Source organism: Hetaerina americana, unplaced genomic scaffold (genome assembly GCF_022747635.1).
Source record: "Hetaerina americana unplaced genomic scaffold, ioHetAmer1.1.p SCAF_5, whole genome shotgun sequence".
Lineage (NCBI taxonomy): Eukaryota > Metazoa > Arthropoda > Insecta > Odonata > Calopterygidae > Hetaerina > Hetaerina americana.
In genome coordinates, this window is record NW_027287095.1 from 15,195,355 (window position 1) to 15,221,606 (window position 26,252).

General features: G+C 38.0%; 1 protein-coding gene across 1 annotated transcript; it reads right to left on the reverse strand.

Annotated features, from left to right (window-relative positions):
- Positions 1-155: 155 nt before the first annotated feature.
- SecS (Sec synthetase) lies at positions 156-26,244 on the reverse strand. The gene is made up of 11 exons (XM_071592005.1): positions 26,219-26,244; positions 25,437-25,609; positions 19,806-19,935; positions 19,488-19,631; positions 12,763-12,921; positions 10,318-10,582; positions 9,204-9,325; positions 6,089-6,274; positions 3,252-3,392; positions 1,490-1,729; positions 156-1,375 (listed from the first exon to the last, which is right to left on the reverse strand). Exons 2-11 carry the CDS (start codon positions 25,548-25,550, stop codon positions 1,278-1,280), a joined length of 1,599 nt encoding a protein of 532 aa, XP_071448106.1. The 5' UTR covers positions 25,551-25,609; positions 26,219-26,244; the 3' UTR covers positions 156-1,277.
- Between the last annotated feature and the right edge of the window lie 8 nt (positions 26,245-26,252).

The window sequence follows — 26,252 nt, forward strand, 5'->3', positions numbered from 1 at the left end:
TATATATATATATATATATATATATATATATATATATATATATATATATATATATATATATATATATATATATATATATACACACACACACAACAATGTACGAATATGTGTATATATATATATATATATATATATAAAAATAAATGTGTGCACATAACACTTGGACAGTACAAAGAACACAAAAATATAAATAGAAAACACAAAACAAACTTTTTTTAATTGCGAGTGTCATTTCACGTGTTTTATATCTATATTTTTGTATTCTATTGCGCCATCCCAGTGTTATATTGCTCTCATCAGTGCTTCTACATCATTGAGAGATAAATAAATAAATAAATATATACATATATATATATATAATGTATGTGTGTATATATATATACACACATATATACACACACATACATATATGTGTGTGTGTATATGTATATTTATATATATATATATTTATATAGTCTTTGATTTTCTCTCAAGATAGAGAGAGAGAAGGATGGAGGGAGGTAAGGGAGGTAGGTGGGTCCTCATCAGGTTGTGCAGGGCTCTTGCCTGCATTATTATCCTCCTCCCCACTTGGAATGACTAGATTAGCAATTATGTACGAGATCAACTTGCGAGGAATGTTGGGAGAGAAGGGATGCTGTCACGGCTGCACACCAAATGCTACCTTCAAAAAGGGGAATGCTCTATACAAAAGAACTGATGTGGAGCAACTCAAAAGAGATGAATACTGCGGGGCCAGTAGACGGCAATGAGGATGAGAGGGATGTTCTCAATCAGGGAGAGAGTGATGCGTAGGATGACTATATGCAGCAGCACGCACTGTTGAGGGCACATCGGCATATGCGGTGGATGAAGAGATTCGACTCTCGTGTGGCAGGAGACAGAGAGAGAGAGAGAGCGAGACACACATGAAGACAGAGCAGGGATAACAAACAGGCCCTGGCGCAATAAATCTCCAATATGAACCACCCACCCACGCACAACAGAGAATAGCCTGGCCCTCTGCAAAAGGCAGGGAAGGGGAGTCGTTTCTCCTTACCCTGACAATCAGCTACTAAACAATCCACCTCATCCCCCTGCCCCACGTCACAACCCCTTCAAAATGTTGTTTCACTCCTCGTTTCCCGCTCTTAGAAGTGCGCAAGCAAGGGGTGGGCAATTCGTTTGCGCTCACCCTCCAATGCTTACCGCCTCTCCCCCCCTCTCTCTCTCCCTCCCGTGGGTCGAAGGGAAGAAGAAGAAGAGGGGGAGGGCAGCCCCAGGGGGCCGCGCTCGCTTCACTTGCGCAGGCTGTCCTTGCTGCTTGCCAGCGACGTCCCCGCGCTGCTGCTACCTCCACTCTGCTCCCCATCCGCGCCGTTTATGCAGGCCGTTGCTGCGCCACCCCCCCGGCGCAGACCTCCACCCCCCCCACCTGCTTCTGACGATCCCCCACCCCCATGCCTACTGCTGCTTACGCTGCCCCCGCCACCCCCAAGGCGGCTGCCACTCTCCGACCCTGCATGGCTTCCACCAGCCCTCGATCGCCGCGACATCGGCAGCTCCTCCACGGATGTTGGCGTCGTGGCAGCTGTGTTGGCGCTCGCGCTGCCATCCTGCCGCCCCTTGAGCCGCCCCAGCACCTTGTCGAGGCGGTGCACGAACAGGTCCACATCCGACTTGCGCATGCCGATGGCAGCGGCCGCCGTCAGGTAGGGCATCGAGCAGTTGGCATTGTGGGCACCCCAGCCTGGGCGGTGGGAGAGCAGGTGGCAAATGTCATGAGACAAGGGTGGGGAAGTGGGGGAGTGTCCAGTAGAGGTGTGACACTGCGACGGTATGGCATTGCCGAAAGTGTGTGTCCATCAGTGTGTAAGCAGAGTAATTGTTAGACTACTAGTAGTAGTAGTAGTTTTAGGGGTTTGTAGGGTGCGTCGACAGCTATGGTCATTTTGCACCACTGTCATTACGTAAAACTTATGTTCCTTTTAAACTAGGAATAAGTAAACAAATAAATACGAATAAATATATAAATAAATAAAATAAACAAAAAAAAAAAAAAAGGAAAATGCTAAAATCAAAAGCATTAAAATTATGAGCTCCAAAGCTAAAGCTGCCCCATTAAACCAGTATACCTTAAAAAACTTAAGACTCGGTTTATAGACCCAGAGTCATCCCCTAAAATATTTTTTAAGTCTCGTTAGACTACTATCCTGAATGAATGCTCCAGACACTCACCATCAAATGCTCCTTTTACTTACAGGAAAGATGGTATCCTTGGCATGACATTTAAGGTTCAAACATACATTTTAAAGTGCTTTGAAAAACTAATGCTATTTTCACTGAAAAAAGGTTTTTCTACAAATATGTAAAGTTTCATGAGTGGAATTAATAATTTGCTGGTTGTGATGTGTATCTTGCAAGTGCCTCAACATCTCTAAAGAATCAATATTTATTCATCATTTAACACTGACAGCATTTATTTGCAGAAAAAAAATGAAAAAAATATATACTTCCATATATATGAAGGATTCCGCATTCTTGGCTTTCACCTCGTCGTTGTTTAATGCTGACAACAGTTTCGCCGAAGTTACATTCGTTGTCTTCAAGTCGAAGATGAGGGACTCGGATTTTGGCCACCCTTATATAGGTGGTCCTGTCTAGTGGCTGCTCGCTGATTGGTCCATTTCTGGAGAACTCTTATCTGACAGGTGAAACTGCTTAACCATCTCCGAACACAAATGGAGTGAACCCGGTCAAAACATCTTATTCCAAGAAGCAAACGTCTTAGCAAAGGAGAGTAGATATTACACACGACTCATTAGAGAAGCAATTGAGATCACCAAAAACCCAAAGAACATCAACAGAGATGAAGGCTACCATCTCCACAGTGCGTGGAAGAGAGTTCTCCGGAAATGGGCCAATCAACGAGCAGCCACTAAACCAGACCACCTATATAAGGGTGGCCAAAATCCGAGTCCCTCATCTTCAACCTGAAGATGCCGAATTCAACTTCAGCGTAACTGTTGTCAGCATTAAACAACGACGCAGTGAAACCCAAGAATGCAGAATCCTTCAAACCACCGCCGCAAAAACCTACGCAGCCATATCTATATATATATACCGTTCAGTCATGGGGCAACAGTAAGGGGTTGAAAGAAAAGCATCCTCTACGAGGATGTCTTTTTCCTTCAGCAGAAGATAATAAAACTACAAAAGGGTAACAACATTCCCGCTCTCTCCAAAGACAAGGGACAAGGGTAGTCTCTTACCTTCAAACTTGTACCCCACGACGTCTTTCACATCAGTCCCCGTGACAACCCTGGTCCCAGACACACACCTCAGGAAGAGCATTGAACCGAGCATTGTGAGATTCTTGCTGTCCAGACCAGACATGCTCCCTAGAGTCATGGCTGCAGGGTGAAAGAAAAAGAGCTCATTAATATACATTGCACACACCATTTACGGCCACTGTTGAGGGAAAATCAATTATGAAAGAGAGAAGGCTCACAGTTGATACTTTCTCTGCCAAATTCCAGGCCTCACTCACAGCATCATACATCATTCTGAAAATTCATATCTGAAGAATTTAGAATGAATGTTCATTTACTAATTGCTCTCCACAAAGCACCTCAAGTATGGATTGAGATATCACTGAAAAAATCTGCCATCTCCGGGATTTGAACCCGGGAAGACAGAAAGGAATTCCCTGGTTGAGAAGACAGTAGGTTATCCACTGCAGCATCTCAATCCCAAGCCATTCAAACTGGACGGAAAAGCATACAAGAGCTGCTCAATCAAGAGTGATCACAGATTATTTATTTGCGTAATTTATTGTGAAAATACTGTACAAGTAACAAAAGCAACACCCAATAAGATCACATCCTAATTACGAAAATTTCTATCAAACATCTTCAAGAAGGGAACACAAAAGAATAACTTAGAATAAATAGCTATGCAGTTTATCCTAATATACATACACAATGGCGGTTGAAAAAAGCTATCAGAATTTATTATTCACATTATATATTGTTGAAAAATGTAATTGTATGGTTTATTGTAAACTCTAAGTGTAATGCTTCATTGACTTGACTTCAGTATTGCATCAGCAGCAGACATAGAAAGTTTAAATATGTTACATTCACCAACACCTACTTCCCATGATGATAGTGGAACATGCTTTCCACAAAGGCATTTCTTCACAGTGGGGAGCAGGATTACTTCTCTTGGGACTAGGATCATGGGGTAGATAAAGAACACACTTTGCATTGGCTTTTGCAAGTTATTCAGCAACAACATTTGCATCTTGGTGCAGCATCTATCCTGTATCCTTTCAATGTGGCCTTTTGCGGGTGACATGGCTTTGGAAAATTCTCAGTGAATCTCTACACATAGTATGCTCCATTTACATTTATGTGTGCTGGTAGCACACTCGTGCACCATTCTCTGAACATCAAAGAATGATATGACCATAAATTTACCTGCAGAAACCCCTACTGAGAGATCAGACCAGAGCAAAGAAGAGCAGGCTTTCTTTGGTGTCGGAGATGCCAGAGATTTTCCACACAGAGCTTTGCTGTTTGCTCTCAAGTTGAAAATGATGTACCATGAAGTTTGATTGCTTTAAGTAATAACCCTTGAAAGAATTCATCTTCAACTACAAACAAAATGCAAGCAAATGTACCATTTCTCAAGTATGAGCAGTCTTGGAACCCTCTGTGCACAAACTTCTCAAATAAAATTTCCCTGTTACCATCATGTGGGTGGTAACCAAAGGAATTTCTCAATATTTCTGATATTGCTCTTCTAAAAATAACCTCTACAATATTATCCCAATATTCCCCAACAGTGGCCAAGGTGGTGTTAATTTTTACTTCCATCATGGTTCTACCTTCTTTTTAAATTGATTGTCTTCCCTCTTTGAACACTGCAAACCGTATTCTAGCTGTGCTGTAGGGAAGAGCATACTCCCCACAAGCCTCCTGTAGCATTACAGAGACCTTGACTGACAATTCATCCACATGAAAGCAAAATTTCAACGCAGGATATTGCTCATCACATGTCACCTCAATTGTTGTTGTAGGCAAACCTAACATGTTTCAACTTTCAATGGCAGCCAGTGATGCAGTAATAAATTAAAATTAATGAAACTTGTGCCGTGTATAGAATACACATTAAGCCAATAGCATAATACACAATTAAATAGTTGAACATTAATTTGACCAGTAAAAATGTCATGATCATACTTAATTGAACAGGTCTCATATTTAGGGATCACAGAAGTTTTCCAGATTACTTTGGCAAAAAGAGATGCCAGATTACCATTTCCAATTAATAGCTATTAAAACTTGTGAGCTTCCATTTTTCATTACATTCACATAGTCATGAATTTCCTCCTTTCATGAGAGCTGAAATCAGAGGAATAATTCAGTGTTACAACAACAAGGAGCTATTATTATGTGTTGGCAAAGACTTTTCAATCCATCTTTTTGTATAATTTGTGCAGTCGCAAGAAAAAACTTGCAAGTGAAAGGGGTTACTCTAGATAAGGTGCAGCTATTGATGCTAGTTGTTACACTGATGTGCAACTTGTCCCACCCACCTATGAAGTAGCATGCTCTCTGAAAAGCAAAGACATTGAGAGTGATGCAGCACATCCTAAACCAAAGAGAAATGAACACATACATTTTCTCCAAATAGATTACTTGGCTACCACTATTAAAATGAGCATAAAATCAAACTGTGAGTTCATAAAAAAAGTAAAACAACATTTCCACCATCTAAGGAAGCATTGGAGACCACCTTACTATTCAGCCCCAACATGCAGGAGATACTCCTTCCAAAAATGCTTTAAAACAGATACTTAAGGAACTCAAGCTAGGTTTCCCCCAATTTCTACATATAGCCAAAATTATCCCGATTTTCAGGTATGCCTGGTAATCTGAGACCCTAACATAAACATTTTCCAATTCCTACAAACAAGAGCATTCATGTATTTATGCATGGCACAATATCATATTGAGTGGTATGAGATCTAGTAACAATAATACCAAGGCATGCATGCACACACACAGGAATATGGTGATTCAATGGCTGCTGTAGCACTCACCCATCGATATTGGGTTATTTTTAGTCTCTAGGATCCTTTCGCCGTGCTTGGTGGCCACTTTGGTGAGTTCGTCCTTCAGGTACGTGTACATCTCCTTCCTCTGGGCAATGAGACTCTTGAAGCCATTTACCCCAAGGGACAGAAGCGTGATGAACACATCCATTGCTGGGCTGGCCGACGCCCTCCCTGGCAAAGAAGCACCAACATGCATGAAATCAAAAAAGTGTCATTTTGCCCACAAGGTAAAAGAATTGGGCCCCCATAAACTGAACCCATTTTGTAACTTCACACAGAGTAGGATGTTTCACAAGGCCAGATGAGTCCTCACACATCAACTATTTGGTTGCTAATGGGCATTGCAAAACTGGGGTGGCACTTGACCTTGTGAGGTGGGAAAGGGACAAGCGTGCATTGTAGGGGGATGGCTGAGGGATTATGGAAGGCAGTGCTGCCTAATGACTCACCCTTGAAAAAGGTATTTAGCCAATTACGATATTCCCTACTCAAGACAATGTTTGCAAGTGGTGACATATTATGCCTCTGCATATAATACACATACCATCACACTTCTTTTCATTCTTACAGTTCCAACATTTCCTTTGCACCCATAATTGCAATTAGTTAGCTATATATGTGCAAAAGTCACCGTGCAAGATTAACTCCAATTATAGCTTAAAATATAGTAATACAGGAGACTGTACTTTAAACTTTTAAGGGATTTGTAATATGCACATAATTTACATAAAATTATTCAGTGACATGATTCCTCTTTTTTATGGAAAACAATCATCTGACAGAATAAAATCTGAATATTTATTCCAAATTCTTTGACTAATTTTTAATTTGAAAGAACTGCATAATCCCTAGGCATGGATGTTGCAAATAAGAACTTGAGGTAATCATATCAGCTGGAATGTGACTAGTTGAAGAAGCTTGATTTAAGAAAAAGAGAATTGCCATATTATAATATTTCATATCAGTATGTTATCTCCTCTGGTATACTTTCTGCTACACTGTTCATAAACCCAGGTATCCTCAACGGAGTCCCTTGAATGTCTCTGTGAAGTACTTAGTCTTAGGTAATATGTATTCAGTTCCTTTTGCCATTTGTAATATACATCACTTTGAACTATGCTGCACTACAGCAAAGGAGAATACAACAAAGAGAACTTTAAAGTTGGCAAAGAAGGAAAGTGATCACAGGTGGACCAATTTGGCTAATTCCTTAATTCTTTCCTCCCACACATCAAACAAGTTTGTAGACAGTGGACACCTCTGCCAAAAAGTGACTTCTGCACAAGTGTCACCAGGCATTGTGAGGCATACACCGTACTTTGTTTGAGGATTTAATTTGGCCTTGAAATTTTCATTTTCAGAAGGAGAAAACAGTTACTGGTGATAGAAGTTGCAGAGAAACTCAACTGCTCCCACTGCATTTATCAGGAAAGTTTAGGAATGTAAAATTTGAAAGTTTGCTGCACTTGAAGCTACTAAGATTTCCAATTCTCATTATTCTCGTAATTACAGTATAGTATATAGTAATTATTATTAATTGTTATACATTAGCAGTTAGGTGGAAGAAGTGACTATCTAGTCTCATTCTCACCCCAATGAATATGTTTTTATAAGGTAAGGTAATCTACCGGTTAAGGTAGATATTTGGATGGACACAACTACCAAATAAATATTTTGTGACCCCTAACAAAACACAATACAGCAACCTACTCTACATCAGGTCCCTCTTCATCTCTGAGTGCTTTCTTCCTCTCTTCATCCCGTCCAACATCCCTATCCTGTTCCTTCCCTTTCCTCGTTTCCCTGACATTCTCCCCCCTATCACAGTCTTGAACATCCCACTGCCGATTAATATACCCTTCATATATTTTTTCTGCCTCCATAGTATTTCTCCCAAAAAACCCCTCTCTTCGCCCACCATACCAAGTACTTCCTCATTTGTTTTCTCCTTGGTCCATTTCACCTTCCCCATTCTTCTCCACACCCACATTTCAAAAGCCTCCAATCTACGTCCATCCTCCTGCTTCAATGACCACGTTTACGAACCATACATAGCTACATTCCATATCAAAGTTTTTACGAGTCTTTTCTTAATATCCTTACTCAAAGTCCCTCTCATCAACTCCCTCTTCCTTGTGAAAGCCTCTTTGCCTAGCGCAATTCTTCTCTTTACGTCCCTACTACTTTGACCATGTTGGTCCTAAACACTACCGAGATACGTAAACTGTTCTACCTGCTCCAGTTTTTGCCCTTCTATTTTAATGTTTAGCTTAGCCTTTTTCTTTCTAGAAAATCGCATAACCTTTGTTCTATTAAATTGATTCTCATCCCATATCTGTCACACTGAATTTCCAATTCACTCGGCAATTCTTGCAACCCCTTGGCTGACTGAAAAAAAAAGCAGTTAGGATGGACATTAGCAGTTAGGTGGAAGAAGTGACTATCTAGTCTCATTCTCACCCCAATGAAGAAGTTTTATTATTATTATAATTTTAACAACTGATTCAATTTGAGGTACCAATATTTCATTTTCCTGCGGCTTATGAAAAAATATGCATAGCCACCCAGCAGATAAAATAAATTTCAGTTTTGAACGTTGAAACATAGTGCTGGCATTATTTCCTTTTCACTTTCTTAGTTCTGCCTAAATTCTAGTCCCTTTACTCCATCCTGACTGATATAAATCATTTTGAAACCCTTCCTGCTTGCTGGCTAATCCCCACTGCTGCATGCCCCATTAGGAACTAACTGCACATTTATTTGACTCCATCACAGCAAATGGCACAGACCTTTGCAAAGCATGCTGAGAGAGACAGTAGACAACTAGCAAGCTCAGAAAACCCAGGAGTTCTGTTTTGCAATGAAGTGCACACAGAAAACTGGATTCAAGAGAAATTGAAATAGTCAAGATATAATTATGGAAATTCCAATTGACTAGAACCTACAATAATGGCCATAGTCACTACGGCGAAGGTTCCCCTTGGTGGTAGGCCAAGGCACATTTTCCCAGTCTCCAAGTAACTCAAGTCTTGCAACTTACTTGTGAGGTTCTCCCACTCACAAAAAGGTACTATAAATGTGCTACATTAAAACAACTTACCAGGATACATGCGTGATATTCGCTCTACAAGGCCCTTGTCAAAGCCCGCTATTATTGCACCACCAACAGGGACTAAGAAGTTCTTGTCAGTGCTCTGGACAAATGCATCAACCCTGCCCCTCCTGGAAAACAAAGACAGTAACAGATGAACCTTACTGGAAATTAATTTGGGAACACTCAAGATATTATTGACTAAATGACACTATGATATGTTTTAAGACTGACTACTGTATAGTTTATAGCTCTTGTTATATCATGTCATTGCCACCCGGCTTATCGCCTAACAGCAATGTATCCGAAATAAATAAATATTAAAATGTGAATTTTTTGGAAATATAAGCCAATGAATTTACTACTTCTCTCAAATGTGATTAGCACATGCTCAGGATCTAAATCTGAGTCGCATTTTTAGATAATTTTGAAATTGATGAAATGAGCATCAAAACAATTACTTTGCTCCTCCAAAAGATGCTTACTGTAGCTTGAGCCAGACAAAGCTCCACTTGCAAGATTATCGGATCACTGCAAAATACTTGGATCTAAATTATAGCATTCAATAGACTGTTGATTGTCAAGCAAAACATCTCAAGAGTGATACATTAAGTGCATGGTCAGCATGCTACTTGCAATCGTCAGAGTTAAAAATCTATCTGATCATACCAGCAACAATGCAAAGTATCCTTAGCAAGCATTTGAAAATTTCATCACGCACTACATATGTACCCATTAATTTTGTACAATCGTCTTTTTAATTTTGGAACTGAAAAATTACTTCATGTAAGCTTCTGTGTAACTTCAAATAAGGTGATAACTTGTTTTAAGATGAAAGAGATTTGTTTACTATTGCAACTGTCTAGGGCTTGATGTTAACCCATTAACCAAAACCATCTGAACAGAGAAATGGACCAACAGCTATTAATGAAAACAGCATTAAAACCAAAATGAAATTAAACCAATCCATCACTAATAGAAAATATATATGTCATATGAAAAATTATGAATGACTTCCTCTCTCAATGGCTGCAATGCCAGAAATATGGAGTAAGATGGACACAGAAGACCTGGACGGAGGATATGAGTAAGGGGATGGAAAGAGGTTGGCTGGCTGGCTTACCTGGCCGCCTCCTGAATTAGGTGCATGCACCTGGCACTCTGAAGGCCGTATGCATTGTTCACGAGGTGCGGTACTCCATAGCGAGCACAGAGCACTGCCACTTGGTCAACGGAATCAGCAGCTCGCGGCGCAAAGCAGCTGGTGGTGGTAAGGATGCACGCGATGTTGTTTGCACCCAGCGTACCAATTCGCTCCTCGATGCCAGCTATGTCCGTCCTCAGCTCATCCCCCACGCTCACTGTCTCTATCACCACTGGCTCCAAACCTGCAAGGCCAATGATCAACCATGAATTCCCATCTCTCTCCCTCTCAAGCTGACTATATGTGTTCATAGAAGGCAACAAATTTGTCACAGAGAAATTCATTCAGCTGACCTTAGAGAACCCTTTCACTGCAACAAACCTCTATTTGCACATGAGATTAGAAGTGCCCTCAGCAATTTGCACCCATATTTGCATTACGTATCCTGTCATACCCAGCAAGCTCTTCTTCACACGTCCATTTATGAGGCTTCATAGTAACTCACTGATAACCTCATGTCAATGCAACCTCAAATCCAATGGATTAAATTTTTAAGCTTTTCAAATCCTTTTCTCCCATGCTCCACTTCTCTAGGTGCTTCCTCGTAGTAGTAGCAGCGGCCATTAGGGGAGGTGACTTACAGCTGACATCATTTGTACCATTTGTTTATCTAATGACTTTAATTGAGGCGATATTGAAACTTCCTAGTCCTTCCCCTCTTCCACCTAACCCGTGCACATTACATTGAATACAGTTACCCCAAACACCCAAGCCCTATGATGAGGGTAAAAAAGAAACTTTACACTTCCACGATAAAGATTTAATATTTCACGACCATGGTTTAGATGATGCACACCATCTAAACTATGGTCGTGAAATATTAAATCTTTATCGTGGAAGTGTAAAGTTTCTTTTTCACCCTCATCATGAAGGAATCCCACAAAGTTAAACCTGAAACTGTTATGTTTACTCTAGTCCTAGGTGGGGATAAACCCATCTCGGCGGGAATCAAGTCCTTTGGGTTGGCAGGCAAGGACATTATCCCACTGCCCCCAGGGCTGTCATTTAGGGTATGTGGTTAGTTTGGTAGAGGTAAGATTATCAGGGAATGGGATAAGGGTGTAGAGAAACCTGGTATTGGCCTCCTCTTCAATACAGGCCCCAAGGGGTCACACAATTTAACAGCGCATCTGAAAGGGGCATATCCCACTGAAGTGCTCTTCACATAGCAGCTAAATACGGATCAGGATAACTCTCATAAATTCTGTCATCATTGGAACTCAAACACAGGCCATTCAGGGTGGGAAGCCAGTAAGCTTGCTACTACGCCAACCTGATCTCCAGGTGTCCTCTCAATCTTGCAAAAAACATCTGTTTAAAGGTTGAACATGTGTCTACTGGTGATGTTGGCACATGGATACAGTAGAGCACTAACTTCCGGTTATCTGATGGGCAGATTGTCCCTCGGCTCTGGCAAGAGGTCTCCCCTCCCAAATACCCATCCTCCATTCCTTATCGCCTCCATATTTGTAGCTAATGGCATTTATGACATTGGACAACTTTTCCCTTCTGCACTATCACCTTATTTTTGAAACTTTGAAGAAGTTTCCTGAAAATTTATTTCTAAATAATAAATAAAATAAGACTGTATAGAAACAATAATTGGCAATGACAATTTTCGGTGATGGTACCAGGCCACCTGAACTTTCATGAAAAAATAATGGAAAACAATACGAGGGGCAGTCAAATGAAAACTGGACACCCTCTACAATGTGACCATGGAATGATTTTATTCAAAGGTAATGACCAAAAGAGTCGATACATTTATTCCCCTGGGATACAAGACAATCAATTCCAGTTTAATAGAAAGAGGTAAGTCGCTGATGGATTCAGCAACTTACTAAAATGTAACTCCTTAAGGATAATGAGAAAATCATTGCCCATAGTATATGAGGATGACCTCCTAATCCAGGCTTTGACAACACTCAAAATGCAGTGGAGGACATTTTCATAAGGAAGTATTATTAAATCAAAGTTAAAGAAACAAGAGCTAGCAGGATGTGAGACATGTGGCCTTGGCAGGCACTCTGATGGAATGATTACCATTCCTAGGCAAAGCAGTTTACCCAAAAGCACAAACCCATCACTCTAGTAAGACTACCACATTTATACTTTTTACAGGTTCATAGATTCATTAATCATTTTTTGTGATTGGAAATAAAAAAAGAATGAAAAAATAAACAGACATGAAGACAACACTAACCAACTGCATTCTCTTTCGGACAATGAAAACAACAACAATCAGGATGATTTTAATTTTCATAGATTGAGATTGCCCTTCATTTATCATAAACTAATCGAAGATAAGTGAGAGAGATAAAGAATGTAGGAGGGTGAAGTCATTGCAAAACAGAGTTCACTTACCAGCAGTGACGATGCACTTGAAGCATGCCTTTTGATCAATGCGTGACCATAACACGTACTTGGCCTGTGGCCTTTCTTGCCGGATGGTCAACATGCACAACACCAAACTCATTCCTGTTGCCATTGGGACCACAAAGCACCCCGCTGACGTCTTCACACCTGGGCAAAGGAGGATCAGAATATTAAACGCTTCTGAAGAAGAGGAAGAGCAAAAGAACAATTGCTCCCAAACACCTCCAGTTATACAGAATCTGGTGAGATTGGGCGGATATCTGTAGATTGCCCTCCTTGAGTGAATTCCCACGGGTTTTTCAATAAATGTTGCTCTCCTCATTTTCCTCTATAATTTTGCAATTCGGCTATTACATTAAAATGAAATTAATATTCAGATGTAACTCGTAGCAATAGTGTGCAAGGGGTGGGCATCAATAAATATCTGAATTATTGTTACGAACATGGTGAAATCTTAACAAGCTTTCCTCCAGGTCAGAGTGTCACATGCCTGTGCTTTGAAGACTAACTCTGCTATCTTCCTCTGGGCATTGATGAATGGAGGTACAGAAATTTATTTTCAGTCCAGAAATTACATTTATATGAGTAAAAAAAGGTCACAGTAATTAACCCAAAGGTTTATGACCAATGCTTTAAGGAAGGTGATTTAGTTAGTCATCAAAATGTCAATATCTGACACCCTGATAGGGAGGTAAATCTAAAAGGACTTCACCATAATTATGTGCCAGAAATCACCAAACCTTATATATGTACAGTATTATGAACATATTCCAAGCAAGGAACCTGTTTGGCAACACTGAGCAGAATGAAAAATCAGTTAATAAAAAAATGGCCACATGGAAATTGAATTTTTCTGAAGAGAGAATCTTATATGGAAGAGTTAAATGGTGATTGAAACTGCAATGGGTTGTAACATCTTTAATGGAAAAGACTAAGTCTGTTCACTCATTGCATTGTAATGGCTTGAGCGATTTTTAAGAGTTAGAGCTGCTGAATGACATCCTTACTTAACATCCAAGTTCAATATATGAGAACTCAAGATGTACAAAGGAACCTCGCTTAACGAGCACCTCACACAGGGAGTAATTTGCATAATGAGTACAAATATGAAAAATAAATGACTTGATGAGTGACTTTTCACATAATGAGTGACGAGGAAAGGATTACTAGAATGATTGTGCACCTGCTACTCCAATTTGTGTTTAGCACTCGTTCTGCTAGCATCTTAGGGTCACTAGTGATCACGCATTTTTCCAAAATTGTGTTGAGACATATTATTTGTGATTTTTTGGGAAAAGTTTGATAACCCTGGTAAAAATGCCCCAAAGGAAAAAGCCACAAGAAGTGAGCCATAAGAGAATAAAAATAACCATAGAAATTAAATACTGAAGTCATTGAAAAGTAAAAATGAGGTGTGGGTGTGGCTGATCTAGCACACATATACAATCGGTCTACTAGCGATTTGCACAATCCTTTGGAACAAGGACAAAATTAAAGAGATAAATGCTTCAAAGGGAGTGACAAGAATATCTATGCAATGGTTATGTATTCTCGATGATGCCAAAAGTTGCTTATCATACAGATAAACAAATGCAATTGCAAGGCGATGCCATTCATGAGATCATCATTTGTAAGGATGCATAAGTGATTTTCACTGAACTTGTTAAGATGATACCAAGATCATCAATGACCAAAAAAGAAATATTTAAAGGAAGCCATGTGTGGTTTGAAACGTTTATGAGAAGAACTGACATCCATGGCATTGTGAGGCATGTTGAAGCAGCAAGCTCTGAGTAAAAGGGAGCAGAGAATCAGCAACTCCATGAAGCTCGTAGATTCTCAGGGTTAGCTGCCACAATGGGCTTTTAATTGTGATGAAATGGTCTTTAATTTTGAATTTTTTGAGGACAAAATGATGGAACAGGAACAGCCTTTAATAAGTAAATGAACCTCATACTATCAGATTCATATCATACTTAAACATCCCAAAATTAATAGGATTTGGTAAATTGTCAGGTAAAAGACACATGATTTTATGAAACTTGTGATGATCTGCAAAAACTGTTTTGGTAGAAATACAACTAAATTTATGTAGAGAACTATTATGAAAAATTATGAATTGAGTGATTGGAAAGAGTTTTAGTAAGTGTGGGTTGTGGATAAAGGAACCAAAGAATGAGAAGTTATAACTGAGGGGGTGCCTAAGAAATAAAATTTATTAGTACCAAAGATTTCAAAATTAATTAAATTACCCTTAAGATTCTTCCATTCCTTGTAATTCTATAGCAAATAATTTTTTTCCAATATTTGAACATTACCCAATTGGGGTGAGAGCATGAGAAACACATTTTTATTATCTCATCACATTACCTCATTTTATTCGCTTGATATTGCTATTTCACTCAATCAAGCAAAAATTTTAACATTAATTATCCTTATTTAGTGCAGTAAAAATTACATATTGCCTTGTTGCTGTAAGTGGGCCGTTCAATAAGTCTTTAGAAAAAAATAGAAAGATAAATTATTTTGGGTAATATTTTTTATTTTTCAACCTCATCCCCTTTTAGCTCAATATACCTTTCCCAGCATTTACCCAATTATTTTAAGCTGTCCAAAAAGCAGGATTTCATAAGGTCCTTTAAATAGGCATCATTGTGGGAGATGACTTCATTCAATGTGATCATTCTCTGCTAGCCATTTTTTCAAGTTTGAAAATAAAGCCAATGGCTTGGCGTTGTCTTGATGTAAGAGAATATTTTCTTTGCCTAAGGAGTACATTTTTCCTTGATTTCTCCGTTCAACCAGTACAATAACAATGCATAATATTCTCTCCATTTATTGTACGTCCTTTTTGCAAGTAATCAACGTAGATGATTCCACGTTCATCTCAATAAGCCAGGGCCATCACCTTGTTGGCCGATTTCATCGTCTTCACTTCGGCTTTTAGATACCTGCCGTTTCAACAGTTGCTTTGTCTCTGGAGTGCAGCAGTAAATCCATGCTCCATCCACAGTTATGTATCAACGCAGAAACTCATCCTGTTTGCAAGTGGATTTGCAACAGAAAAGTACCCCACCAGCCTCCAAATTGAATGCACAATTGAATTTGTTCTCCACTTAGACCAAATGCCACACTTATCTTGTCGAGATATTTTCACAACCAGTTTTTCGTGCAAAATTGAAAACACTGTACCTTGCGATATGCCTGTGGCCTCCACTAATTTTTGAACTTTGATTTTTCGATCACAGTAAACCATATTGTGGATTTTGTCAATCTTTATGGAGAAAATCAATTCTTCCAGTAGCTGTCCTGAATGGCGTTCATCAACTGTGAATATATGGCTACGTTTTAACTCATTTACCTAATAGTCACAACAGTTGTAAACACAGGAACTTCATCCAACTCGGCTTTGATCACTGTGAGCATTAATTCTTTTAAATAGTAAGGTTTAATCACTGCACAAAACTCTTTTTTTCCATTTTCTAAATAAAAGACCGTTGCTCCAATTGGCTATGAAAATGAAACCACGCAATGTACCATGAAGGCAAACTTTAACTGCAGTCTAGAGAGTGATGAGGCTCACTAAAAGACGTAAACATTTTCCAGTCCTATAAGTGGCATCTCTTGGGAGTTATTGAATGACCCACATGTACTGTTCTTACATTTCCAGAAGTATTTTTTTTCTCGTTAAATATGACTCATTTTGATGTTTGAACAGCATTCATATTCACACTGAGTCAAGACCATCAAAAATATCACTTTCTGAAGCTCACTGTACATAATATGTGATTTTTATGAAGGAGTGATCAAATGAAATTTGAGAGCTGGGGGAGCAGGGCATATGAGGTGAAGAGAGCAGGTGGGAGTGGGAACTGTGGGGCAGTAGAGAATTAATGTTCCATCCATACTGAGAAGAGTAGGTGTCATTTCAACTATCAAGAAATTACATGGGTTTTCCTAGGAATGTTTTCAGTTTTACAGTGAATTCCATGCCTCCAAATAAGTGTATGTTTGGACAAATATACACTAATGTGCTAATAATTTTCAAATGCAGGTCTCCGAATAACAAGGAACAATTAATAGACTCACTGAGACATTCGGAGCATAACATAATATCCCGCTGTATGCAGATGGTACCAGTGAACACAAGAAAAAATAAGCACACCATCCTGATTTGAAACACTCCTGTTAGCATTATTTGGGAATTACAAGTTATTGATACAGTGGGGCCCTTAGAGGAACATTGATATTCTGGAAAATAAATTGGATATTCTTTAACAAAAAAGTGAAGTACTTATTCAATAAAATGATACACATGGACAAGAATGCCAAAAGCGGTGGGGGGTCAGTATCATTACAATCACATTAAAACTTAATCATTCTCACCTATCAAAATTAAGCCATTGCACAAATCATGCACAAGCATAAAATAACCACTTCTTGACAACCAGACAGACAAGGAGGAAAATGAGGCATTTAAAAGCAACAAATGAACATATTTACAGGCACTGCAGTAGAAATGAACAAAAATATTCAGAGTACAAAATTTTAAAGTTATTATTTTCATTTTAAGCATGAACCACTGACTCAATTTGTGCAGTTTCATGTCGGCACCTCTCAATGTAGGGTAAGTAGGGTAGTGGCTATAAGGTAGGATAGAGAGACATGTCAGAGTGCAAATATGTCGAATCTCTTCAATGCATCACAGGCATGAAACATTCCTAAATAATGTGCCAGTTAATGATTTTTCCATGATATCCCAGTGTTTGCTGAAATTTGATATTCCCACATTTTTCCAGGACGGCACAGACACACTTGAAAGGGGAAAATTATTGTAATGGCAGCCTAGGTGTCCACAAAATCATGATGTGTTTCAGGTCTCATTCATTTTTGTAATCATGTACTCCCATAATTTTTCATAATGCAGTGAGACCTTGAATTCAAAGGCCCTACATTTACATAATCCTTGAATGTACATACATATGCCTATATGGTTTGAATGGCTCTCCATTTAAATCAAAGATTTTAAAAACCTCAAATTTAAATCCCTCTGAACCCAGATTTTTTATAAATATCTAATCGGACCAGAGAGTTGATTAGCCAATTTTATCATATTTCTCATTTTTCATTCATAACTGTTTTAGTTTATATCATATTCACTAGATTGTTTAAATTAGTTTATGTTAATTAATTGGTTACTGAAGTGATAACTTTTAAGTATTTAATGAAGTTTTACAATGGATTATGGACTAGTTACTAGTCCATTCAATACTAGTCAATATAATCTGAATTGTATGATATGTTATCCCTTCATTTTTCGAGGGGGGAATGCTTTTTATAAATCACTTAAAATAATACTACAGCTGCTAGTTGACCTTAGTTACATTTTATTTTAATGATAATATTACTTTATAGAGATTGCATGAAATAAAAACATTTAAATCAAGCAGGAAGTTGAAATTCTAAAAGAAGTATACATAAACAAATAAAAGAAATCTTATGCTATATGGGACATCCTTCTATGTGTGCTAACACTTCAATGACATTTTTTGGTGTTTTCCTTTTTTATTTACAAATTGCACCTGATTGTAAAACAGCAAACAGTCGTTGCTTAAATTATTTATTTAACTTGGATACTATGAGATATTTCATTTGTAAAACAATAAAATAAACTTCCATTGTATTCCCCCATCCTCAATTTTCATTACATCTTGAAAATGCATTTTTTCTCATCATCTCCTCAAAACATAAATCCTAGCATGTATGCCTGCAACCTGCATGGTGTCACATTCCAGGGGACAGGGTACCGCTGACCCTGTGGGGGTTCAGGTTGATTCAGGGTGACACGTCTGGGCACACAGCATAACCCAAGCTGTGTAACCTTTCATAATTTCATTCCCTTTCTCAAGCATGAATTCTGACACAAAGACTATCAGTTTCAACAAGGCATGTTGCTATCAAGTACTCAGAGACTTAAATAATTGACAATATGGAGAAAGTAATTTGTGCTTATAATGTATTTTGCAATAGCAATAGAATATGACTAACAAAACAATGATGTGATTCATTTTTTAAATCAGTAGCAGCATTTTTTCAATACAATGCAGTAAAACTCAAGCATATATACTTTCCCCACAAATGACAGACTAATCACTATCAATTTCAACGAGAACATTTTTTCCATGCAAATTCCAGAGAGAAAATCAACACAAGCAACACGCATTTTATCACAAAAACTCAACCAGGCATAAAATATTCACTAATTGTTTCACTGTCTCCATTTCATTGGATAACTACTCCCTAGTAGTAGTAGTTTTAGGGGAGGTGACTGACGGCTAAGGTCATTTGCACCATTAGGGGTGGATAAGAAAGGAAGGGTGGACAGAAACCTGATGTCGGGATAAGCCAACTCATTTGGAAAGTCACCCAGGAGTCTGCAGTTTAGCGTCCAATCCGACGGACGATATACTTGTGCAAAGTGCCCTCCACAAAGCACCTGAAGTAGGGATTGGGATACCACTGAAAATAATCTGCTGTCTCCGGGATTTGAACCCAGGTGCTCATGGTGGGAAGCCGGTGCATTAGCCACCGCATCATCCCGATCCCCCCATAACAACTTCATTTATTGTGGCCATTGTTAGAGAGGAAAACAGTTATTTCTAGGCTCATCTTTGAAGAAAAGTTAGAGATGTTCAACAATTACAGTTACTCACCAGTAAACCTAATTACATCCAAAACCAAGGCATTGGTAAGTTTGTTCATAAGACTAGAGCCGGCGGCCTTTGGTTGAACCTCCCCTAGGTCCCCTGAACGTCCAATCCCATGCCCCAAGCGATAGTGCCGCCTTGCCACAAGAGCTGCAAAAGGAAAGCCTTATAAATACCAGTCACATACTCTCATATCTAAATCACTGTGAGTGGCGGAAAAAATCAACTAAAGGCACAACCAACAATAATTGCATTTATAATAATGGATTTGTACCAGAATTTTGTGATTTCATACCACTAAAGGATGAGCAAGTGCCAAACTACCTGATGCGATCCGAGCTTCCCTCTCGCCTATGCCACAGTTCCCAGGGAAGTTGTTGCTATCCATCTGAGCTAGGTCTGCGAGGAAGAGCTCAATGGTGGTGTCATCCCAGCCCTCTTCTGGCCATTTCCTCTGAAAAAGGGAATGGGACACATTGGGAAATGTATAATCAAAAGCAAGTACAATAAGGGCTGTCTAATAAAGAGCAATCATGCTTTCTTAATCAAATTATTTTATCAAAAATTTAATTTTTTGTCACACCATTAGACTAATATGAAATGTATAATGAATAAATGGCAGAAGTCTCAATGATTTGACTCTGGCATTAAATCAGGAGAAACTGCTGCAAGTTGAAACATTCAGTTTGCCTACAGCAACCATGGAGGAATGGTAGCATGTAATTCTACATTTGCTTTGGCCTAAACAAATCATCAACTAAGGCCTATGCAATAATTCATGCTCTGTTCTTCCATATATACCACAGCTAGAAGTGTTTAAAATGTTCAAAGAACGGACATTATCAATTGCAAAAGAGGGCAGGAGGGAGATACAGAGGGATAGGCAAGGACCAGGAGATCCAGTCACTGTTCTCATGGGAGTAAGTACATTAGCATATTATGGGCTAATGGGATTCCGGGTGTGAGATGAAATCTCCACAAATCTTATTGTAAGGCCGTAAGTATAAATGTCATTTAAGTGTGATTGCTGTTTAAAATTATAACAACCTTTAGAATCACATTTCTCTTATCTATTTAGGCTGTAGAGCCCCCAAAACATATCTTCCAATTTAATAGAACTTGTTTTATTTCATTAGTCTGCTAAGCAAAAACCAGCAATAATTTTATGACGGTTAAAGAATTCTATTATAATGGCATCAAAATAGTCTCTCAAATCCAACATGACTGGCATATTACCATAATTATTAATGTGTAGGTAAGACATTTAATACTATGAAGATGTTAATGAGTAACTTATGTGTTTTGATCTTTGGGATTTTGATCAAGGAATTACCTTGGGTTGAAATCATAGAAAAGATGAAATTTGAAGCTAAAATGTACAAAATTAAGATTAAACAGCAGATAATTAAGGTAGGAAATAGAATAGATGAATAAAGTATATGCAATATTCAAATGACAAAGAGTATCACTAGAAAATCACAGCTGCAAACAGAGATGACTGAAAAACTCATTCAAAAAGGTACACGATCTAATAAAATATCACTGCAAAGTTACAACAAACAACCAATTTACTGACACCAATAATTAGAATAAAAATCTCTTGTCCTGAAAGTAACATTTTCTGTTCCTAATGTATATTGTACAGTAAATCTTGAGATGGATTCAGCCTTGACTGCTCGAGGTTATTGAGATATGAATACGCTTCCTACTATCTTTATTCATATCACGTTAAACCCAATTCATTGTCTCTAAAGGTTACCATGGTATTTTAATAATGAGAGTGATTAATGATACCACTCATGCTCCAGAAAGAGATAATATATAAAATAGTAAAAATTTGACGCTGAAGTGTGAAACGTGACCTACTGTTATTGTTGGAGAGAATGCAATATACACACTCAGGCATGGTATTCCAGGGGTAGAGCATTGGACTACTGACCAGAGGGCCCGTGCTCGATTCCTGGGCAAGACTCTTTGGGTACCCTCGGCTCCACCAAAGCTGTGGGATTTTTTGTGTAACAGATCTTCCTGGGAAACTGTAGACGCCACAGTGGAGGGGAACTGGCCTACCCTGCTCATGTGTTAATTTTCACGCACCATTGAGTTTAGTATTGGATGAGCTCTACTCTCACCTATCAAACTGACCTTCAGCCTGATTATTGTGGTTTCTATAAGGGGCCAAATCCTATGGGATTATTCTGCTCTTTAATAACTCAAGTGATGAACTCACAGCAACTTACAAGATGTTGCTTTTCAAAAGCAAACTCAGATAACTCTCATGATTTCCAGCATTAGATCTTCCTCTTCCATTTGATACAGGCATTTCTGGAGAGTTTCTAAGTCTAATGTTTGCATCAACCTCTGGTGTTGTACATTTGTTGTTATTATGTGTAACTCTTTATTGCTGTCACAAACTTTTTAATGTTGACATGTCCTATATTTTGTACGTATTATATGCTTCAATCTCTGGAAAAATAAACAATTATTATTAAAGAGGGATATAGAACAAAAACCCCACCAAAAAAAGTTAATATTATGACTACAGCTGGTTATAATGATGTCAAGGATAGATTTGTTAATGGAAAATAATGATGTGGCAACCAATTTTTCAATATTTCAAACTTGTTTTGTTTAAGTGCATTTGTAATGAGCTCAACTAAATCTAGACCTACATTGTTCCAATATCATGGAATGATTTGGAATGATGTTTGAAGTTTGAATACCCATAAATACACCATTAAAAATTTCCCAAGCTATTATCAAAACTTCAATACAATTATGGTACTCATTGAAAAAACAAAAAAAAACCAAAAATGGTAAGTGATGGTAGAAGGGGGCCAGATCGTTTCCCTGCCCCGGTTATTATTCCCCAGGAAGTTTTGGTACCCGAAAAATCACACAGCTCTGGTGAAGCTGAGGATGCCCAGAGTGGCATGCCTGGGAATCAAACCCAGGCCATCCTGTCAGTAGTCCAATGTTCTACCCCTGAACCAACAGGTCCCTATAGCACTCATTTTAGCCATCAAAAACACCATCAAAGAAAACGTGAATTTGTCACAGGGAATCAATTTAAGTAAAAAAGGAATGTGCATTCCAATATTATATACAGAAGGTGGCTGAAGGTCTCCCTCAGCATTGCAAAAAGTGAGTTACAAGGAGCCTCAGATGCCAATATATGGCAGAGCAAAGAGATTAGAGTCAAGCCAGATAACTAGATCAGTAGATGACTAGATCACTTGATGACTCCTGAAAATGGACCCAAAAGGTTAACTATGAACAACAAGAAACTGAGTAACTTAGGTTATAGTCAGAACACATAGGATCTTCAGGATATGAACCCTGCTTATTGGGGAGTTAGTAAAAAAAATGCAAATTCTACCAGGGAGAAACACAGTAAACAAACCAATGATCAGACAAAGTTGTCAACGTTCGTTTCTAGCAAAAAAATTTAACTGGTAAATTATAAAAGAAGTTTTCCAAGAGTGATTCAACTTTTATACATCAATTAATATATAAATATGTCAAGACTTTTATAATTTCTCAAGGCATATGATACATAATCTTGCAAGTACATAATCCCATAATATCCAGTTCAATCAGTGAAACAATTACCCAGTGTATTCCCATTTAAGGTATGAATCATGAGGCCAAAATATTAGTAATGACCCTAATTTGATATTTGGGACACACCAACATCAATTCAAATGAGAAAGTGCTATGATATGAAGGATTTCAAAGTACCATGCTTAAGAGCAATCTGTTTAAAATGCAATCATGAGCATTAATGAATTAATAATGCTAAAATCCAGAGTACCTATAAAGAAGAGCACACAATAATACATACAATGGTGTAAAAACATACACAATCATAAATTTGGTTACAGAAAATTAGGAAAACACTTCTTGTGTAATTTGAAAGTGATTGATCGGCTTGAAATACTAGTTTTTAGTACAATACATTCCTGAAATGATCATGTATTTGTTCCAATGTATCTGTTTTCCAACCTGTCCTATGTGGAGTTCCACAGGGGTCAATTCTCAGACCTTTATTATTTACTATTTTATAAAAGAACTAGCTACCATAATAACTCATTGTAAACATCACTTTTATGCCGACGATCTACAGATATATCTTGAGTCCTACCCCTCTGAATTTAACCACGCCATTGACTTGGTCAACAAAGATATCCAACTCATCTGTGAATGGCTGACTGAAAATCAGCTAAATCTGAATCCCAAAAAGACCAAGTCGATAATCTTTGGAAGCACCGCCAATGTACATATGCTGCTCGCAAGTGATCTCCCTAAAATAAGTGTTTTAAATATTCAAATTGACTACTCAAATATAGTGAAAAGCCTAGGAGTTTATCTAAGCAGCACCTTAACCTGGTGCGAGCAAATAAATGCCACTTCTAATAAAGTTCACAAAACTCTTTACACAATGAAGCATTTCAGACACCTAATCCCTATAACATTACGCCAGAAGCTTGTTCATACGTTAGTATTACCACATCTCGACTATTGCTCAGTTGTCTACGCTGATGTGAACAAGGAGCTAAGTACAAAATTACAAAGGCTCCAAAATTCTTGTCTACGATTCATCTTTAATATGCATTTTAATGAACGTGTACCTCCTTACTATAAAATGTTGAATTGGCTAAAACTCGAACAGGGGAGAATGCTTCAAAAGGCCTCACAATTATTTAAAGTTCTGAATTCTAAAACCCCTTCATATTTATATGAAAATTTTATATTCAATTCACTTACGACAAAGAGATCAACCCACATTACAAAAACATTCCATCTTATATGAAAATATGCTATATATGAAAAGTCATTCAGTATTTCATCCTGTAAACAATGGAACTGTTTGCCTAATAAAGTAAAATTATCCAGGAACACATCCCAATTCAACAGGAACATGTTTGAATATCTGTCTACCACACTACCAAAATGACCTTATTACTGTTCTATCAGGCTAAATATTTAACTATTGTTCTTTGTATTTGTATGTATGTATTGTACTATATGTTTCGTTCAACTGATGTTAAATTATGTTTTGTGACTGTTTTAATTACCTTATTCTATGACTTATGTAAACCTATTTCACTCCATAGGTTTCAAAACCTCATGTAACATGTATTCTGCTCCAAGGGACTTTGCTCCCAGAGCAATAAAAATTGTTTGTTTATTTATTTATTTACTAGGGCGAACATTATGGCATTCAACAAATAACAACAAGAAGAATTAAAATAAGGTCTGGCATAAATAGTAATTTTCAATTTTTCACACATTTTAAGTTGGTAGTTTCGTGACAGCATTTCGTTTGATTGCATTGATACCCCTCAGATATATGAACAGAAAATATTTAATAAGAAGACATGGACCATTACCAAATAAATGCAATATGGTCATAGCGAATTTTAGACAGAAAAATTCATTCATGCTAGAAGGAAAACAGTTGGGGTCAGAAAAATAGAGTTAAATAAATTGTAAAATTATTTCACCAATGCACATCCTTAGGGGATTGGAACATAATTTCCCGACCATATATCCAAATAGTTGCACAATGTTGGAAGCTAGCTGTTGCATGATCAGTTAGGAAAGTTATATTGCAAGAATGATTAACAATAAGTGAAATCAACGATGTGAAGCTTCAACTTCAACAGTCACTAAAATAGAACATGGCATACGAACAGGTGTGCGTTGGGAAAAATGTGCCATATCTGTTGATTTGGAAAATCCAAAGGTAATGTAATTTTAAATCAGTGTTGAAGATGATACACGATTGAAGAAAAATGTAAATATTTGGGTGTGCCACTCCAAACAAAATACGCGCACTGGAATATTATTGAATTACTCAAATCATGGTTTCTGTTACTTAAAATAAGAACGGCCCTTTATAATTTTTAAGGTAATAGATGGGTTTCTTTGAAAAATGGTTTCATTGATTACCTGTTCAATTAGCTGCCTAATGAGACTCTCTCTAGATTTCTTCGCAGCTGCTGCCTGCTGAAGGTATGTGGCAGGAATCAACCGTTCAGCTAATGTAAAGCTGTGGCTATTCATTGTGGGAGGTCGGAGCCTTTTCAACCAACTCCAAAACTCTCAGTTCAGACTACTCATCCCTATAGTATATAAACAACAGAAAGAAAAAGATTAGCAATGAGGTAAAGGAAAAATTGCATTAATTATCCATTATTTATATAAATAATCTCAATACAGAATGCAGCTGCCAATTTCACGTTTACGAAAAGCAACTCAATATTGACATCTTCAAATGAGTCGTTCTACTTCATTGAGAGAGATACTATCTTATTGCTAAACCAAAATAATTACTGTAAAAGACACAAAACTGTACTACGCATTCACTGATTACGTGCAAACACCGTATACAAGGAAAAACAAGGACGATGAATGGGGTACTACTGTCACTGCCTCATCGAAATGCCTCCTTGTAGTCGATAGATCACCGTAGGATAATAATTAAAACTCAGTTGCTGTAAACTACAAACTGATGAGACGCATTATGCTTATATATGCCTCGTAGGGACTTTGTAGTCAAAAATAAGTAGTAAGCAACGGCATGCGGATGTTTATTCCAAAATCTGATGGGGTCAATGATGAGGGAAAGTACCACTCGAAAAACCTATATTGCACAATAATTTGAGTAATATCTAGCAAGAAATTAAAAGGGCGACATAACAAATTAAATGATTTAAAATCCTTTCACTAACCGTGACATTGCCCGAACCACACGCGGATGACACC

Bases quoted from the DNA above. Each gene is read 5' to 3' on its own strand.
- SecS (XM_071592005.1), bottom strand. From the start codon at position 25,550: ATGAATAGCCACAGCTTTACATTAGCTGAACGGTTGATTCCTGCCACA. The intron at 19,936-25,436 runs GTAATCAATGAA...TCCCTTTTTCAG, and splicing joins TTAGGCAGCTAATTGAACAG to AGGAAATGGCCAGAAGAGGG. The intron at 9,326-10,317 runs GTAAGCCAGCCA...TTTGTTTTCCAG, and splicing joins CTAATTCAGGAGGCGGCCAG to GAGGGGCAGGGTTGATGCAT.